The sequence below is a fragment of the Phascolarctos cinereus genome, unplaced genomic scaffold (assembly GCF_003287225.1).
Source record: "Phascolarctos cinereus isolate Bilbo 61053 unplaced genomic scaffold, phaCin_HiC Scaffold_9;HRSCAF=440, whole genome shotgun sequence".
NCBI lineage: Eukaryota > Metazoa > Chordata > Mammalia > Diprotodontia > Phascolarctidae > Phascolarctos > Phascolarctos cinereus.
The window spans coordinates 113785365-113805579 of record NW_027556402.1 but is presented as its reverse complement, the minus strand read 5'-3'; the positions used below and the strand labels follow the sequence as shown (position 1 = coordinate 113805579).

Sequence of the window (20215 nt, the reverse complement as noted above, 5' to 3'; positions counted from 1 at the left end):
CTAGGGCTGTTCTTCTACTCAGATATGTGAGGTAAAGCAAGGCAGATTTATGCACGTCAGCTCTGAAACCAAAAAATAGGCCAAGGGTACGTTCTGTGAGCTGAAACATGGGAAGCTTCTTAAAATCTTTTACCCTCCCCCCCTTTGTATGTATAAGGTGATGCTATTTTATGAACAAGGTGTTGAATGCAAAAATTCAGAGAGGATTTAGTTTGAAGGTACTTCATAATAGTTTTTAGTATTACATTATTCTGAAATATCTCTTATGGGACATGGTTGATTTTAGAAGGTGGTGCTTTCTTTTCATAGCTACCCTTCCTCACTTAAAGTAACATCATGGAAAATGATTTTGTTTTGTCCTCTTCGGGGGTCCACATTGTGAGCAGAATATAAAAAATATGAGCCAGTATAGTGAGGATACCATCGCACTTCAAATTTAAAGACTAGGGCTCAAAGCTCCTACAGGAGGCCTGTTGTGATACTCCAGTCTTTAGTGCCCTCCCCCAGAACCTACTTTTTACTTTTTTATATTTAATTTTCTATGTAAGCGCCTTAAAGACTTAATTGGCATTTGCCTTTTTTTTCTTGGCTTTATTTTCTAACACACCACCCAGCACCCAGTAGGTGCAGTTTAGTGCATGTTGAATGAATTCTGCTGCTTATCCTTGTGTCTCTGTTGTCTTGTCTAAAATAAAATTGTGAACCTTGGCCCCAGAGAAGAAATGAAGAAACATACCAGCCTCTTTTTTTTTTTTTAAAGCAGTGATGGAGGCTATAGGTACAGAATGTTGCATACGCTGTCAGGTCAGGTCTCTGGGGTGAACTGTTTTTCTTTGTTACCAGGAAAAGCACTGTTTAGGGAGGATAATATCTGTTAGATGCACTTAGGTGGTAGACCTGCAGCCAATTCAAATGTGACTCAGATGCTAGCTGTGAGACTCTGGGCAAATCACTTAACTTGTCTGTTTCTTCATCTGTAAAATGGGAATAACAGCATCTACTTTCCCAGGGTTGCTGTGAGCCTAAAAGGAGATAGTATTTGTTAAGCACTTTGCAGGCCTTAAAGTGCTATAGAAATGGTACCTGTTTTTATTATTACCTGTAAATAACTTGTGAATAAACAAAAGGCATCAGTAATACTGAAAAATAAGATGAAGGGATCATCTTCCAATTTTAAATCCTCTGTGAATTTTTGTACCCCAGCTCTTGTTCATAAAATAGAAACATCTTGTGCATACAGAAGGGGCAGAAGTAATGTTTACTCTTTTTTGGCAGGGGAATTAGAAGGTGAGAAGAGTTTCCCATCATGTGAATAAATGAAGCTGCAGCAATTAGGGATTATCCTGTTGTGTGATGATTTCTTCCCTTCTCTCTGCATCTCTGCCCCCACTCAATAAATTAATTGTACATACAGCAAATTAGCTGCATGGCTCTTAAATTTGGTGGGGGGGATGAGGCAAAATACTTCTATACAAAGAGTAAGTTGGAATAGAACTTTTTTAAAAAAAATGACTGATAATGTTTAATGTTCATTATTTACATTTCTCTATGAGATATTTGCATTTTAATAAAGGAAAATGCCTAAATCCAAGTAATGTCCATAATATAGGTATGCAATATTTTATATATATGCAGTATTATTGTGTGGTATATAATACTATTTATCACATCATCCTTTTCTATGTGTTGGTTAGTTTTGTGGAACTTTTTTTCTTTTCCTTTTTTTTTTTTACATAATAGCATTTTATTTTTTTTCCGATTACATGTAAAGATAGTTTTCAATGTTTATCTTTATAAGATTTTGAGTTCCATTTTTTTCTTCCTCCCTTCCTTTCCTCCTTTCTCCCTAAGGGAGCAAGCAATCTGATATAGGCTATACATGTACAATCATGTTAAACATATTTCCACATTAGTCATGTTGTAAAAGAAGACACAGAACAAAAGGGAAAAACTACAAGAAAGAAAAAAACAAAAAAAGCGAAAACAGTATGCTTGATCTGCGTTCAGACTCCATAGTTCTTTCTCTGGATGTGGTCAGCATTTTCTGTCACAAGTCCCTTGGAATTGTCTTGGATCATTGCATTGCTGAGAAGAGCTAAGTCTATCATAGGTGATCATTGCACAATGTGGTATGTACGATGGTCGCCTGGTTCTGCTCACTTCAGTCAGCATCAGTTCGTATAAGTCTTTCCAGATTTTTCTGAAATTGACCTGCTTGTCATTTCTTATAGCACAATAGTATTCCATTACATTCATATACCACAGCTTCTTCAGCCATTCCCCAATTGATGGACATCCCCTAGTTTCCAGCTCTTTGCCACCACAAAAAGAGTGCTATAAATATTTTTGTACATGTGGATCCTTTTCCCTTTTTTATGATCTCTTTGGGATACCGACCTAGAAGTAGTATTGCTGGATCAAAGGGTATGCACAGTTTTACAGCCCTTTGAGCATAGTTCCAGAATGCTCCCCAAAATGGTTGGATCAATTCACAGCTCCACCAACAATCATTAGTGGAACAAAATGTTTGTGCGTTACAATGAATCAGAATCTAAAAGGAGAATTGATAGTATTTTAAATACTAAGGTTATTTTTTTAAAGAGGCAGCATGGAACCGACAAATGAACCCTGGCTCTAGAATCAGAGGACCGGAGTTCAAATCTCATAAATGACCTTGGGTAAGTCACTTAAATTCCCTGGACCTCAGTTGCCTCATCTATAAAATGAAAGGGATTGTACTTGATGACCTCTGAGGTCCTATGAATTTAAGCTGATATATGCTTTAGGGTTTAAGGAAGGTGTTACATCACAGACAGCATGTTACTCACACAATCCCTGGGAACGCATTCACTTTTCCATTATCCTCATTCTATTTTTCTTTTGTTTCCATGACATGTATATTTTTTCTTAAGCCTTCCTTTGATAGCTAGGTAAATACTTGTCTTAGATCAGATTTGTGCTGAGTCACCTGTTAATTCTGGTGCATTAAATCCCCTTAAATAAACTTATGTGTATCAAGTAAGTACAGGGATGTAAAGTGCTTTATGACTATACAATGGTATAAGAGTGTCAGCATAAGAATGGCATCAATGCTGTTCACTAGAATTAAGCCAGAACAGTAAAACACTTTGCAACCCCCAAGTTAACATAGAAAATGCCCTTCTCTCCTTACCACATGAGATTTTTCTCACTACCTTCTTTCCTTTCACTCTTTGCCAGCTACTGACTGAGACCATCCCAGTCTTTCTTTACCATGTCTTCCATTGTCATCCTACCTGGGTGCAAAAGGCAAGGTTTATAGTGGCAGGCTTGGAGAGAATAGAATAGGAGACCCTCTCGGCCACTTACTCCAAATAGCTCCAATGCTTTTCTCAATAGGGTTTCAAGCTCTGTTGTCCCATCTCCTCACATTACTACTCTTCTTTGTCTCCCTTTCTCCTCCCAATAGCTATGCCTTAGGCCATGGGGGCCATGAGTTTAGAGGCAGAATTGATGGGAAGTGCAGTCATAGAATCATTAATTTGATATAGAAGGGGGCCTTAGAAGTCTTCACACCCAGCCTCCTCATCTTACTGAGGAGGAAGTGGATTATATGCCTTGTCAAAGGCATGATGTGGCTTATCAACAAAGTCTTGTTTTTCATTCAGATTTAGGAGCACCAATGGGCCAAGTTAACATGTGGGTCATAGACAATCTTTTCTGAACTCATATTTCATCTTTTGGATAACCTGGCCTTAGTTCACATTCAAGACCTTTAATAGCCTCACATACATGTTACTGCCATCTGAAGAGAAGCTTGCATTTGGCAGATTTTCATAATTGGCTTAAGGATGACATACAGTCTCAGGATGGGATCTTGGTATTAATAATTATCCTGAGTAATGAACTTGGAAGAAGCTATTATTATCTTCAAGTGGGGGACAGAGAGTTTGGGCAGAAGAGAAGCCCATTCAGTTTCTTGTAAAAGTTATGAAGAAAGAAAAGCCTCGTTGATATTTTTAGCATGCACACTAAGTTATTAGTAGCTATCCTTCAAAGAAAACTATTAACATGCCAGCAAAAAGGATCACAATAAAACATGATAATACAAATATTTCTTCTACTTAGGGAAGGACTCTACCAAATTGGGATCTACATTTGCAGACTTCAGTTTACAATAATTACCAAATGTGGGACATGGGCCATCACTTACTTAACTTCACTTCCACAAGTAGAAATTCTTATTGTAATAGCATTTCAAGTCATGAGGTGGGTTTATGAAAGTCAGAATAAATCACTAGCTAATGAAAAAGACAAGCTAGGACAAAAGTGCAAAATGTAAAGCATGATATAATAAGTAGAAACTAATACCCAAAGATGAAGAAACTGGCCAAGAGAGATAAAATGATTTGCCCAAGGTCACATAGGAAGTAAGTGACAGGGTAGGGATGTATTGTTCAGCATAGCTTGTTCGAAATGTAATGGTGGGAGCCATTGTTATTTTTTTAGACATCACCTATGCCAATGCAAGATAAAATGAATTACAAGCTTCATCTCCTGAATGTAATAATTGATGTTTCAGGGGAATGATTTATTCTTCTATTTATACCCAAGACTATGTATTTCTCACTATGCATGTATCTTTTAGCTGAAATTATGTTTCTTGTTTGACTAACAAATAGTACACACCAAGTTCAGTATGAGTCAACAGTATGCTATGGCAGGCAACTAATATGATCTTATACACACACACACACACATATAATATTTATTTATATTTATATATTTAAATAATATATAAATATCTATGTTTAATATTTTTACATTTATGTTTATATATAATATTTTATGTTATATGTAAATATATAAATATATATATATATATATATTGGTGATACAGTTGGGGTTAAGTAACTTACCCGGAGCCACACAGCTAGTAAGTGTTATGTGTCTGAGGTCACATTTGAAGTCAGATGCTAGCGACTCCAGGGCCAGTGCTCCATCCACTGTGCCACCTAGCTGCCCCAACTAATATGATCTTAAATTTGTTTATGTGAGCGTGAGTTGAAGGGACTAGGAATATTTGGCCTAGAGAAGAAAAGACCTGGGGGAACATGATAATTGTCTTCAAGGATTTGAGTCCCTTCCAAAAGAATCATCCCGAAGTACAATGTGGGGGCAGCTAGATGGCACAGTGGATAGAGTACTGGCCCTGGAGTCACTAGGATCTGAGTTCAAATGCGGCCTCAGACACATAACACTTACTAGCTGTGTGACCCTGGGCAAGTCACTTAACCCCATTGCCTAGACAAAAACCAAAAAACAAGTACAATGTTCTGCTTCTGGAGGTAGTGGGTTACCTGTCATTGAAGGTATCCAAATAAAGGTTAGCTGAGGACTTGTTGGGTTTATTATAAAGGAGATGATTTTTTAATCAAGGGTGGTTCTAAATGGCCACAAGGTCCCTTTCAGCTCTGAAATTCTGGGATGCCTTGGGAGAAATGAGCATTCTGAGCAAATGATTTCACTGGGGCTAATGGGAGGGCTTCTGCAAGATAGTTTCAGGCAAGTCTAGATGCTGTGAATTTGTTTTGGTTTTTCATAGCTGTGCTATTTAGCATGTGATGATGGGGTGTTTTGTTTTTTTTTTCATCTAAGGAAGGATTATTACAGTCTGAGCCTACACAGTATGTTAAACACTATACTGATTTTCCTGCCATCTTAATGTCTCCTTTTCAGGTGTATCTTGGTATAAATGTGACCTAGAATAACCACAGTCTCATCAGTTAAAAAGAATTAAACCCTTCAGTGTCTTGAGTTAAACCATTAGACAATAGAGCCAGAAGAGACTTAACTTTTATAACTCCCCTTTGGGAGGTGATTTTTCCCAGATTATGATGAGGGGTGGAGAGTCCCAGGAATCAGGTTACCCATGCAGTGTTCTCTGGACTCTAGAATATTGACTTTGGTTAGCTAGGGATATTTAGTGGTTTTCCTGTCAACGAGATGTGCAGTACACACATACATATCAAATAATTTAGAGATCAAATTGTACAGTATGCACATATATACATACATGTGTATATGTGTGTGTTATTTTTGAATATGATTATATGTGATATGATATGTACACACATGCATAAAATAATTTAGAGTGCAGACTATACATATACAAAACATACATGTGTATGTGTATGTTTATATATGCATGTGTATATATGTGGGTATTTTTAATGAATCTGTGACCATGTTATATGTAATATATTATGATTGTGTTACATGTAATATACATACATGCATATACATATAAAAATAATTGAGATCAAACTAGGCATACACACATGTACATACATATGTGTGAGTATGTATAAATATATGGGTGTTATTTTGTGCATCTGTGATTATATATTATATATGATATCTACACATACACATATAAAATAGAGACCAAGCTAGACATATACACATAAATACATGCATGCATGTGTATGCATGTATATACATGGGTATTTGTGGGTCTGTGATTCTGTGTTATAGATAATATACACACATGCATATGTACATATGTATATATGTGTGTGTATGGTTTGATCTCTAACTTATTTCAGAGACAGTATGGTATACTGGAAAGAGTGTTTGACTGGGAGTTGAGACCTTGGGTTGGGTCCTGGCTCTGACGCTAGCTGTCTGGTCTGAGCACATTACATTCATCATTTTCTCATGTATAAAATGAAAGGAAGCAGTGGCATAATGGAAAGAGTGTGTTGCCTTCCCCTATTAGATTGTAAGCTTCTTGAGGTCAGGAACTGTCTTTCTCTTTCTTATTTGATCCTCTGCATTTAGCACAGTCTGGCATATAGGAGCAGCTTAATAAATGTTTATTCAATTGAGCCCTGGGCTTAGGCTAGGCTTTCCTCCTATGTATCCGTGACCCTGAGGGGCTCTCAGTGCCCCAGGGAGCTTTTAAAGTCTCTGAGTTACAGATCAGCTTTCAGTCTGCATCTTTGGAGGGGAGTTTCAGAGTTCTCTACACCAGTAAAATCAGAGATCCTGACAAAAGAAGGAAAGGCTTGAGGGGGAGGGAGGAGAAGGCCAGCTAGGTATCTCAATGAATAGAGTACCAGGCCTGAAGTCAGGAGGACCTGAGTTCAAATCCAGCCTTAGACCCTTGATACTTACTAGCAGTGTAACCCTGGGCAAGTCCCTTAACCCCAATTGCCTCAAAAAAAAAGGAGGAGGAGGAGGAGAAGGGGTGTGAGATTAATACTAGTTATCCTTCCTGATTAGGTTGTTGTGAGGAAAAGAACTCTGTAAATCCTAAAACACTGTATTTGTGAGTTGTTAGAGGTGGCACCAGTGGTTACAACACCGGATCTGGAGTCAGGAAGACTAGAATTCAAATATTACTTCAACGCCTATTGGCTGTGTGACCCTAGGCAAGTCACTTGACCTCTGCTTGCCTCAGTTTCCTCAGCTGTAAAATGGGGTGATAACAGCATCTACCTTGTAGGGTTGTTGTGAGGATCAAATGAGATAATATTTATTAAGTGCTTAGCTCAGCGCCTGGCACATAATAAGGGCTTTATAAATGCTTATTCTCTTTCCCTCCCTTCTCTTGCCTTGTTATCTTCCATATGGAAGGCATGGAGGAAGATGGGGAAAAGAAAGGATTAATCTATTTGAGGAGCTTGAAAAAATGGATGATTCCAAAAAAAACACAGACTAGATATTTCTTCTGCCCAAATTAATCCCAACAAAAACAACAGCAGCAACAGAAAGGCTCCTGTTGGAGTTCTCTCTGGTTGAGGACTTGAGTGGCATCAGGAGGAGACTTCTCTTAATGGTCCATTTGCTCGGAGGATGAACAGTCCATGTGCCAAGTACTAAAGGCTCTCATCTCCAGACATCAGCCGGGTAAATCTTTAATTGAAAAATTCTTGTGGCTTTGCTGTAGCTCTTTAGCTTGATTCATGTTATTGTGAAGGAGAGAGAGTGACTTCCAGGAGAAATGTGGATCATGTAGTTTTCAGTCTCCCTTTATTTTTAAAATGTTGTTGTTGTTGGGGACTTTTTGGAACAGTGCCACAGTTAATACAGAATTGTAAGCTCAGGACATTGAGAGAGCCAGCAGAGGAAAGAATACTGAATTTGGAATCTGAGGACCTAGGCTTGATTCAGGTCCTGGTTCTACCTGTTACTACCTGTGAGATCAAGGCCAAAGCAGTTAACCTTTCTGGGCTTTATTTCCTTATCTGTGAAAACAAGGGGAGGGGGTAGTTTTTAATTAGGTGACCTCTATCTATCTAGGAAGTATGGGACCAAACTATTAAAGGATTTATTGCATTAATTAAGACACATTATTCTGTCAAGGTTTGCAAAGCTGACCCTTGAAAGGAAGACACAGTTGATTGTAAAAAGGAAATTGATCTTATTGAAGGCGGACATTTATAGTACAAATGGGTTTTCTTTCAGTATTAAGGATGCATAATGGTATGAAAATTGGACTTTGTCCATATCCATTTATTTGGTCACTATCAGAATAAGAATGAGAGAAAGAGAGAGAGCGCACACTGCCTTCCCAGAAGGACATGAGCATTAACAAATTGCTTCCATATTCTTATGGATCTGTTATTTCATCCTTGTGGGTAACCCCTCTATAATAACAACTCACTTTTTTTTCCTTTTTCTTGTTTTTGAGGCAGTTGGGGTTAAGTGACTTGCTTAGGGTGTCCGGACTTCAAGGCCAGTGCTCTATCAATTCACATTTCTGTACCACTTAAAGACTTCAAAAGTGTCTTTCTCACAACAGTACTGTTACATGGGCTATGCAGGTGTTGCTAAGCACCTATTACAATGAGGAAACTGAGGCCTGAAAAAGAGGAGTGACTTGCTTGTTCAACTGCTAATAAGCACAGAATCCAGGACTTGAATGCATTGTCTCCTAAGTTCAGTCAAATGGAGTTTGCAGCTCCTCCGTGCCTTTTTAGTCCATTCATGTCCAGGTCCATACATTTTTCCAACATGCTAGAATCAATCAGTATATCAACAATTATTTATTAAGAACCTACTCTGCGCCAGGTACTTCTAATCCCTACTCATAAGCCTTCCTCTGTTTTTTTTTTAATATCCTGGATGGCTATTATACCACTTGGGTTGTTGTTTTTTTTTTCTCATCCTGTTTCATGATAAACCCAACTATTTTTACAGTCATTCACCCTCAATAATGTCATTTACAGCACTTGTTGCATTCTAGTTATTGTTGGTGATATGCTACAGTCCATTTCCACTCACCATGAATCTTTCTGTGTCCTTTTGGTTACTTGTAATTTTGATTATCCTTAATTATGATATTCCATGAATTCCAATCATATAGCATCATTGAGAGAACATGATGTTGATGTTGCTGTTGTTTTGGACAGTGGACAGGTTGGAATCATTGAAAGCATTATGGTTTCCCAAATGTTATCCAGCCCAATCTCACCATACTTAATTCTTGGTTACCTTGTTGTCTGTGCATGTTATATGTTATGTGTTGTATGTATTATATGTTTTTCAGTATGGATGGCTATACCATCATTTTACCTTTACAGTGCATTTCACTGAGGAGATTTTGTGGTATCCTAGCAATTTATATAATTACCACAATGACATTTGTAAGCATTTGGAGAATCTGACCATCAATAGGGAATTGTTTTATTTAGATTCTATACAAGGCATCTTCTGGCACTGAAAAACATTTAAGGTGAACATATGTCTCCCTGTTATGTCTTGTCTGATATCAGTACTTGGTGCATTTTTAAAAGTTATGTCCATAGCTATATATGTCTTAGTCTTAATTTTTTTTTTAACTTATTCATAGGAGATAACCTTGTTTGAATGAGCCTTCATGGCTATGTTTTGTTTTTACTGAGTTTACTTTTTTGACTTGGCTTCTCAGATTAAGACAGTGATCCAAGAAAATTCCAAAGGACCCATGTTAAAAAAAAAAAAAGAATATATCTGCCTCCAGAAAGAGAACTAATGAATTCTGAGTGCAGATTGAAGCATACTTGTCTTACTTTCTCTATTTTCCTTGTTTGTGTGTATGTGTGTGTGTTTTTATGTTTCCTTTTGCAACTTAGTTAATATGGAAATATGTTTTGCATGACTTCACATGTATAATCAATATAACTTTGCTTGCCTTGTAAAGGGATGAGGGAGAGAATTTGGATTGCAAATTTTTCAAAATGAATATTAAAAAAATTTAAATATGCAATTTAAAAATATTTAATGAAATAAATAAAAAAAAATTTTAAGTTCTTTTTTAAAAATCAGCAAGCAATAGACCCAGAAGACTTTTGTATTCTCTATACCTCTCAGTCAGTTATATGCCTCTAAAAATACAATTTTCTACAGGAATATCTTTTCATGTTTTCGTCATGGACAGCCTTGACATGTGCATAAACTATACTCATAAAGATTTTATGTGAGATGAGAAAAGGAGTATATGAATCAGAATGCTGATGTCTTCTTAGTTTCCTGTTTTGGGTAAATGTATTATCCAGTATCATCTTTTACATTCTTTTGGAATTTTACCGGCTTTGAGATAGACATCTCTAGTGTGATCACCTGAGTGCCTTTTAAAGGCGTGGTATCTCTCCCACAGATACCTTTTGGTCTAGTTTAACTGCTCTTTTCTGACCTCATCATCTCAAATGCCTTTTCATATTATAGCTGAGGGTGAGCTCTGCTATTAACTGGCTTGGTGACCTTGACAGGTCATTTATCTTTTCTGAACCTTAGTTTCTTTATCTGTAAAATAAATAAGGGACTTCATATAGGTCACTACCAAGATTTCTTCTCAATCAAAATCCTGAGGTTGAAGAACAAGGGTTTTTAACCATTTGGGGTGTCATGGATCCCTTTGGTAGTCTGGAGAAGCCTGTAGATAGATCCCTTCTCAGAATAATGTTTAAAATATGTAGGATAACAAAGGAAACCAGTTACATTGAAATACAGTTATCAGGTTTTTTAAGTTCACAGCTCCCAAGTTAAGAATTCCTTTTGTAGTGTATAAATGTGCTGATTCTGCTGTCATCATTGATGAAAATTGGGCAGGGGGGAGTTTGTTTTTTGGTCAAGGTAGGGACCTCCCACTGTGAAAATTGCATTCATATATGTATATGTATACACACACCCATATATCAGTAACTCATCTGTATGTTGACTTAGTATGAAATTCTTCACTGAATTTCTTTGCTTCATTTGATGCATCTGATGGGGGAAGGGGCTGTAAGCTGTCATGTTCCTAACAGCCTGTTGGATTTTTGCTTACTGTGGGCATTACAGTATCTCATGAAATGATGTTTCTCGTTGCCTTTGGAAGCCCAATAAAACCCCTTTTATTTTTTTTAGATATCACCCCTTCATCTTCAACTTACCCTGTGCCATCTGTCTATCTATACATATAATTTTTTTTCCTTCCACCTGCCCTAATACTGACAAAGGTCTCATGAGTTACAAATATCATCTTTCCAAGCAGGAATGTAAACAGTTCAAGTTTAATAAGTCCCTTATGATTTCTCTTTCCTGTTTACCTCTTCATACTTCACTTGAGTTTTGTATTTGAAAGTCAAATTTTCTATTCAGCTCTGGTCTTTTCATCAAGAATGCTTCAAAGTCCTCTATTGCACTGAATATCCACTTTTTCTCCTGAAGGATTATACTCAGTTTTGCTGGGTAGGTGATTCTTGGTTGTAATCCTATCTCCTTTGACCTCTGGAATATTATATTCCAAACCCTCTGGTCTCTTAATGTAGAAGCTGCTAAATCTTGGGTTATCCTGATTGTGTTTCCACAATACTTGATTGTTTCTTTCTGGCTGCTTGCAATATTTTAAACTCTTTATTAAGGTAAGGGTCTGCTTCCAGTGTGGAGAATCCCAAGCTTTGGGGGTTTTGTGCAGCTGTTTTCAGAGATACTATAAATTTTTAGTTCTTCCAAGGTGATATGATCAGAGGTGAGGTGTTGACTCCTTTCCTGGCCTGTGCTCTGGTCTATGAGAGCACTTTTTTCTGCCTTGGAACTGTGAGGAGGATTTTCTTCCCATGGCTGCCACAAGCTCCTCCTCACCAGCGCTCTTCCTCAACCTAGAACTGTGACCCAGATCCAATTAGGCAGACTGTTAGAGGAAATGGGCACAGGCAAAGCAAGAGAATCCTGCCTTGGCACCAGCAAAGAGATCCCTGCAAAATCCCCCTCTGATCAGCCACTCCATCCCCCTTCCATCTGTGGGCTGAGAGCTCCAGAAGCAGTCACTGCCCCGGAGCTGTGCCGGGACTGGGACCGAACTGAGTTCCTCTCTCACCGTGGTCCAACAGACTTTTCCTACTGAGCTTCTAAATTGTCTTTGGCGTTTGTAGGTTGAAAAGTCTTGAAACTGCCACAGCTCCCCTTGATTCAATCTCCTGAGGACTGCTCCAGGTTTGCTGAGGCCTGGTCTTTGCCTGCAGGCTCACGCTGAACTATGCTCCTCTCCCAGCCAGGCACAATAGACCTTTCCAATCAACCATCCAGGTTGTCTTGGGCTGGAAATTTGTTTCACTCTGTCATTTTGTGGGTTCTGCTGCTCTAGAATTTGTTTAGAGCCATTTTTTACAGGTATTTGGAGGGTTTGGGGGAGAACTCAAGCAAGTCCCTGCTTTTACTTCACCATCTTGGCTCCACCCCCAGAAGCCTAATAAAACCAACATGACCAACTCTTATATTCATCTCTGCCCAAGAACCTAGGAGTCATCCTTCCATTTAGCTTCCCTCTCTTTATCTTCTGTTTTCATTTACAGCAAGATTGTCAGTATGGATGTGTCTCATTTCCTCCAACCAAGAAGTAGTCAGGCAGCAAGCTTTTACAAGTACTTACTATATGCTGGGCACTGTGCTAATGTTAAACATGAGGGATGCATATATAAGTAAAAAGAAACAGTTCCTGCTCTCAAGGAGCTTAGATTCTAATAAGAGAAGACAGCATATGAAAGGGACATGGAGAGAAGGAACCCCTATGGGGACCAGGCAGCCTGGAAGGTGAGAAAAAAGCTTTTCATAATACCCTTCTCATGGTGGTGAAATCCAAGAAAATCAAAATGTTGAATGAAGCATAGTGAGCCTGTATCAGTCCCTAAAATGAAGGTGTCAGAAGGAATTCACCAGTGAAACAAGGGGTCAGGTGTGGCAGGAGATCAGTGTTCCAGGGTAAGAGGGCAGTTTAGTCATGGTGGCAAAATCAGCATTAGTAGATGGACATAGGATCATAGATTTTAAAGCTGGTAGGGACCTGAAAGGTCTTATCCATTTACGTAAATTCATAACCTGGTGGCCAATTTTCTCCTTATGAGCCTATGAGCCTGTCTTTGCTTAGGCAGCCGATACCTGGTCTCTGGCATGACCCATACTTAACACCTTGCCAGCCTGGTAAAACCTGCCAGGACTTGTGCTGCCCTGTCATAGTCCTCCAGAACCCAGGGTCACATCCATGCCACAGTGAGGCATCAGCAAAAGAGTTTTTTTAAGAGGTGCCAAGTGACTAATCCTGCAAAATATTATAGAAGTTTTGGTATTAGGAACTTTCCACATAGGAGGGAGAGTTGCTAGCTAAAGTGTTAACAAGGAGTACACCCTTAGTACCTGCACCTATAACCAGTCTGTCTCTTACTTAGGGAAGACAGAACTGATATTAGCATCTGTAAAATAAGGGGGTCAAACTAGATGACCTCTAATGGCCTTTCCAGTGCTAGGCCTTTGGTGTAATGACATTGTGGTCATATAGATGTCATAGATTGTGTAACAAACATGACTCATTTGTGGGGCGCCTTCATAGGTGAAAACAGATTTTGTTTTTGCTGTTCCTAGATTTAGAAAATTATTTTTTCCTGTGACTACTGAGAAAAAATGCTGAAATACTGGGAAAAAGAGAGAAAATACATAACAAGATAATCTCAGGGCCAAGTGCTGTACCATTGTACTGCAGTGCTATTTTAAATTATGAGAATGGAGATTTAAGTAAAGAACGGTTCTTCCTGGGAGTTTGACGTTGCTTGTCTTGCTAGAAAGAAGCTGGACTATTCTGTTACGCAGAGCAAAGCATGCTCATAAATTTTTTTAAAAAATTATTATGAACTTGACAAATATCAACAAGCATGAACATGTCATAAAACAAACAAAAGAAGAAGAAGCAAATGAGACTCTGACTCTCAGTTATGTGCAGCTGGTGAATTTTTTGTATGGTTCAAATTTAATTTGGTAGTACCAGCACTGCCCTTGTGGTGTGTCCCCTTCTGAACTTCCTTCTGCTCTCTTCTGTGTATTTTTAATTATTCGTTGACTATATTTTTTCTTTTTTAGTACTCCCTCCACCCCTCACCCAAAAAAAAAAAGGCCCTCTCATCACGAGTAAATATGTTCGCTCAAAACAAATCCGTAAAAACCATGTCTGAAAAAAAAATGCCTCAGAAGGTACCTCTAGAGATCATCTTTCTGCCACGAGTGGAAGTTAATGATCAGTCATTGCATTAATCATAGTTTTGGAGTCTTTCGTCGTTGTTCACTTTTACAGTGTTGTTATCACTGTATAAATTGTTCTCCTGGTTCTTCTCACTTTACTCTGTGTCAGTCTACATAGTACCTTCCAGATTTCTCTAAAGCCACTCCTTTCATCATCTTTTATGGCGCAGTAAAATTCCATTACATTCATATACCAGAATTTGTTCAGTCATTCCCCAGTAGATTAACACTCATTTTGTTTCCAGTTCTTCATTACTAGAAAAAATATTATTATAAATGTTTTTGCATATGTGAACCCTTTCATTCTGTCTTTCATCTCCTTGGGATAGTCAAAGTGTAATGTCCAAGTTAGCTACTTTTGGGGGGATAGCTCCAGTTTGCTTTCCAGAACATAATTCCCCTAAAAATGCCTGTCCTCCCAAAGTCCATCCAACAATTGTCATTTCCCTTTCTGGTCATTTTTGCCATTCTGATAGGTGGGAGATGGAACCGCAGAGTTGTTTTGATTTGTAATTCTTTTATTTTTGGTGTCTTGGAGCTTTTTTACATGGTTGGTGATAGCTTATATTTCTTTTTTTCATTCTTTTAAAAAATGTTTTATTGATGTATTGATTTTATATCACCAGTTTCACTTAGTATCCCCTCTCTTTCCCCCTCCCAGAGAGCCATCTCATATAACAAATTATATTTTTAAGATCACCCCCCCCAAAAAAGGGGAAAAATAAGCACAATTAATCAATGCATTGAAAACATCCAAAAATAAGTTCATACTTGTGGACCTCTCACCTCTGCAAAGGGGTGAATAGAGTAGGAGTGTCTTCTAATATTTCTTTTTATCAAGACAGTTTACGTTTTTTCAATTGAGAGCTGCCTTTGCGAAATCCTGTGATCTTTTATTTATTGTGAGTTAATATGACTTAGATCCAAAAGAGACCGTAAGAGCTCATCTCATCCAGCCCCCTTATTTTATAGGAAATTATGGGCCAGAGAGGAGCAGGGACTTGCTTCAGTACAAACAGGTAGCATCAACTAGAATTCAGATGCAGCTCCTTTAACTGCAGATCCAGCCCTCTTCTCACTTTAGTAGGGGGCTCTCTGACCATTTTAGAGGAAGTTGTAGGATAAGGCCTTTTCAAATCATGTAGAATGGAGAATCTTCCTTGTTACATTCCTGCTTTAGTCAAGAAAGAATGAATTCTTTTCTATATAAATTGTGTTAAATAAACAATAATTGGTTAAGAAGAAGTGGTCTTTTTCATCTTCCTAAAGCTATTCATGTAGAGTAGTGGGGAAATTATAGAGTTTGAAGTAAAGGTATGGCCTCATTGGACATAATTTTCCCTCCTGTACTCTCTGATCTGCTCTTATCTTTGCTCCTCCCACTTGAGTCCCCCAAGACTACATTGCAGACCCTCCTTACCTCCACCTCCCAGATTCCCTTGCTTCCTTTATGATGTAGCTCAGGTACCATCTTCTGAATAAAGCCTTTCCTCATCCCCTCCAGCTATTAGTATGGAGATGTATGGAGTGTGCAGGGACGACTAGCATCTTGGTGTGAGGGCTGCCGAGCCCTCTTCAGGACTGTTCATCTACCTTTGATGTGCACCTTTCACCCAACTCTCACCTGTGACTCCAAAAAGCTGTAGCATGTGCAGCAGCCACACCCCAGTAAAATCATCTCAGCTGACAGGCTGAAGGTGACTAACAGGCCTCGAACCTGTTAGCGAGTTAGGGGAATGTCTACCCCAAGCATGTGAAGACTTCCCAGCAGGATGGGCAGATGAGAACAGTTTGTTCCAGCGGCTGTGAAGGCAGCGGAAGCAGGTACTGTGGAGTCCTTAGAGCTTGGTCAGATATCAAAGATGCCTCGGTCATCCATTGCATCCCTGACCATCACCAGCCATATTGACTTTTGTCCTGCCACCTGACTTTGATGACTCTGGAAGAAAGAGTAAGGCTGATGACTGTGCAACTCTGCGTCACTGAAGTGCAATCCATGAGCAAGTAAAGACATCACCAGTGATGTCATTGGTCCTCTTCAGAAACAAAGGACAAACAACAACTACTTTGCATTTAACATGCTTTGTGTGTACTCGTATTTATTCACTTTATATTTTTGCCGTGTGTGTGTGTGTGTGTGTGTGTGTGTGTGTGTGTGTGTGTGTGTGTTGGCTCTCCCCATTAAAATGCAGTTTTCTGTGAATAGAGAATGTTTCATTCTTTCATTCTTTGTATTTGTATCCCAAATCCTATCACAGTTCTGGCATATAATAGATACTAATAAATACTTGTTTATGGATTTGACTCTTTATAGTTGCAATTTTAATTAGGCCATACATTTGTTTAATTTATTTAAATGTGATGTATAATAATAACTCAGTAATTATTATTAAAATATCAAACTTGTAATTTATTTTAAATTATTGTAATAATAAATTTATAATTTATGATAAATTTAATTTCTTTAGAGCAATTTATTTAAGCAATACATTTATTTATAAAGTACATATTTAGTGCTTAATAAATACTTGTTGATTGATTTGATTATATTTATTGTCTGAGAATGTGGATTCAAATCCTGGCTAAGCCACTTACTACCTGTGTGACTGTGTATAGGTCACTTCACCTCATGGGCCTCGCTTTCCTCATTAGTTAATGAAGAAGGTGGACAACATAAACTCTGAGGACTTGTCCGACCTAAATCTAGAATGTTAAGTAAAAATTCCTCGAAATGGGACAAGAGAGACTGCCACTTGATATTTCTGTTTTGCTTTCCAGATATTGTGAAACCACCTGGTTCTTTGCAGCCCTCAGCTGACTTCCCTTTAGCTGTAAATACGTCCCCACCCTCTATGCAGATGGATCCATCCTCTGGCACTCTACCTCCTCCCTATCAGCTAATCAATTTACCAGCACACCTGGAGCCTCTTCCCATTCAGGATGATCCCCAAGACTACCTCTTGCTCATCAACTGTCAAAGCAAGAAGCTTGAACCCACAAGGTAAAATCCTTCACTGTCTGATCTTTTTTAAAATGTGGTGTTTACAGTTTCTGCAATTCAAGGTTGGAGGTCTGCTTTCTCTGCAGTATGAATAATGTCGTGTATTGAGGTTAACTGATATGCAGGGAAGTGGTAGGAGAGATCTTAACTGTGGGCTGCAGGGTACGGGCTCATTTCACAAGGCTCTGTCAGAAGGCTGTGTGCTACTGCAGGTTGTCATACGGAGCCTCTGCTGCAGACTGAACTTGCCTACGAGATTTCACTGATGTGTAAATGGTGATCTTGGGGCAGCTAGGTGGCGCAGTGGATAGAGCACCGGGCCTGGATTCAGGAGGACCTGAGTTCAAATCCGGCCTCAGACGCATAACACTTGCTAGCTGTGTGACCCTGGGCAAGTCACTTAACCCCATTGCCCAAAATAACAACAACAACAAAGATAAATAAATAAACAAATAAATAAATGGTGATCTTGCTCCATTTCTTATGTGATTATAAACCAGCCAAGGGTCCTCTTTTGTTTCTGAAGAAGGAGAGGAATATCTACTTCTCGAAGACTTTGAAAGCAAAAAGATCCCGTTGCTGTGAGTGTTGGTGTTCTGTGGCTCCTTGGGGGGATGGGCATGTCTGTGTGTGAGGAATTAATTGCAGTAGGTAAAATCCCTACATAACAAAGGCTGAGGGGCATCTAAATTGTTGGGTTGGAATGGAATTTAATTTAATTAAAATATGCTGCTAGAATTCCTCTTTTTCATCTGAGTGACTGGGGAGAATAATCTAGGAGACAGAATATGATAACAAAGGAAAGGTCTGGGGACCTGGAGTCATAAAGAACTGGACCCAGATCCCAGCTTTGGCAGTTACAAATGATCTTGAGAAAGTCTTCTCTGACCCTCAGTTTCCTTACCTGTAAAATGAAGGGTTGAACTAGATGATCTTGAAGGTTCCTTCCAGTTCTGAAACAATGATTCTGTAAAGTTGAAAGGATTCAGAACCTTTCTAAATCCCCCTCCCCCCAGAAAAAGAAAAAAGTTTAAAAAAAATCCTACCTTCCTCTTCCACAGTCCTGGATCTGATCATATCTAGTTTGACATTTTAGGTGGGTCTGTAGAGGTAGTTGATATATCTGAGGGAGGTACGGGTAAGGAGAGTTGGAAGGCAATAGTTATTTGATGCCTCTGTAGTTTAGAAAGAGCTTGGAGTCAAGAGACTTGCATATGATTCACCAACACAGGGGAAACAGTGTAGGAAGGAGCTCCTTCTGCCCAAATTTCAGAGCCCTTGACCTAAGTCCTGATGAGTTACCTCCGGTATGCTAGGGGACCGTCCAGGGTCTCACTACTAGTAAGTGGGTAGCACGGCCCAGAAGCCCAGCGTTTCCTGACTTTTCTGACCAGTGCATCACACTGACTTGATGATGGATGTAAAAGCCTTTAAAGGACCATAAAAAGGGGAACTTGGGACTGACTCCTTTCTCTACCCTTAAAGCGCATGGTAATTAAGTTGTTAAACAAGTTCTTTCTCTATAGTTGGTGACCACCATGTGAGCCAGGACCTCATTCTTTGGATCTGTATAGAATCTTTTGTAGTGAGGTCTACCGAGCTCTTGCTTGTGGGCCTTTCATGGGGCGTGGAAGGCATTTTCTCCCTTTATCAGAGGAAGGTTCTTTGTATTTGTTGTGATGGGATTTTGCCTGTAGAAGAAAGGTTGTTTTTTTTTAAATCTCACTAGTTAATAATATCCATTCTAACTTGATTTTGCTCTGTTTGCTGTGTGTGTTTTAAGATTTCATGTCTCCAGCTTTATTTCCTCCATAACTAACCAAGGTTCTTCTTAAAAGTAGGAGTGCCACTATTCCATTGTTGACTTTTTCAAATGGACTGCCATACTACAGGTTTTTAATACGTTTTCCCTTTTGCCTGGAGTCATCTCTTAACCAATAATAGCTCACATTTACATAGGTCTTTAAAGTTCATAAAACACTTTGTATATATTATTTCATTTGATTGGTGAGGGCACAGCTGTTGCAGTACTGCACTGCTCTGGTAGGAATTGCCATAATCATTCTCTAATCATTTTTGGTACATAAATTATGAATAAGTGAAAATCTCATAATAAGTACTTCAGGGTGCTAGAGAGGCAGTAATAGAATAGAGAGCTTAGGGTCAGGAAGACCTGAATCCAGATCCTAACTCTGAAGAATACTGTCTGTGTGACTTTGAAACAAATCATCAGGTGTTTCCATGCCTCATTGAGGCAACTCTGTGTTGCAGAACCAGTTTTCTCATCAGGAGTTCTCTATACCAGTGAAATCAAATATCTGGTTTAAAAAAAAAGTATCTCCTATATGCCCAACACAGTGCTAGGGGACACAATCCTTTTCTTCAATTCAGTTCAACTTAACAGTTATTTATTAAAAAGCTACTAAGTCCCAAGTGTCACGCTCCCTCAAGGAGTATACCTTCTATTTAATGCACAAAGTGTAGATGTGAAGTAATTATAGAATAAGACAGCATAAATTGAAGAATTAAAAAATGGGGGACACCAGCATTAGAATTCAGGGAAGGGAAAGCTCCCTATGGACTCGAGTCATTGCAAAGGCTTCACAGAAAGGGGGGTGGGGAACTAGGTGTGCCTGTAATCAGGGTAAGGATTTGGATGGGCAGAGAGACAGGAGACTGCGTTTCAAATCGTATGTAAAC

At 38.8% G+C, this 20215-nt stretch overlaps 1 protein-coding gene across 1 annotated transcript in view; it reads left to right on the top strand.

Annotated features, from left to right (window-relative positions):
* GAB1 (GRB2 associated binding protein 1) overlaps positions 1-20215 on the top strand; it is a 188598-nt gene that overhangs the window by 131457 nt on the left and 36926 nt on the right. Inside the window, 1 exon segment of the mRNA XM_020989841.2 lies at positions 17293-17515. Within this exon segment, the coding sequence (XP_020845500.1) occupies positions 17293-17515 (223 nt within the window).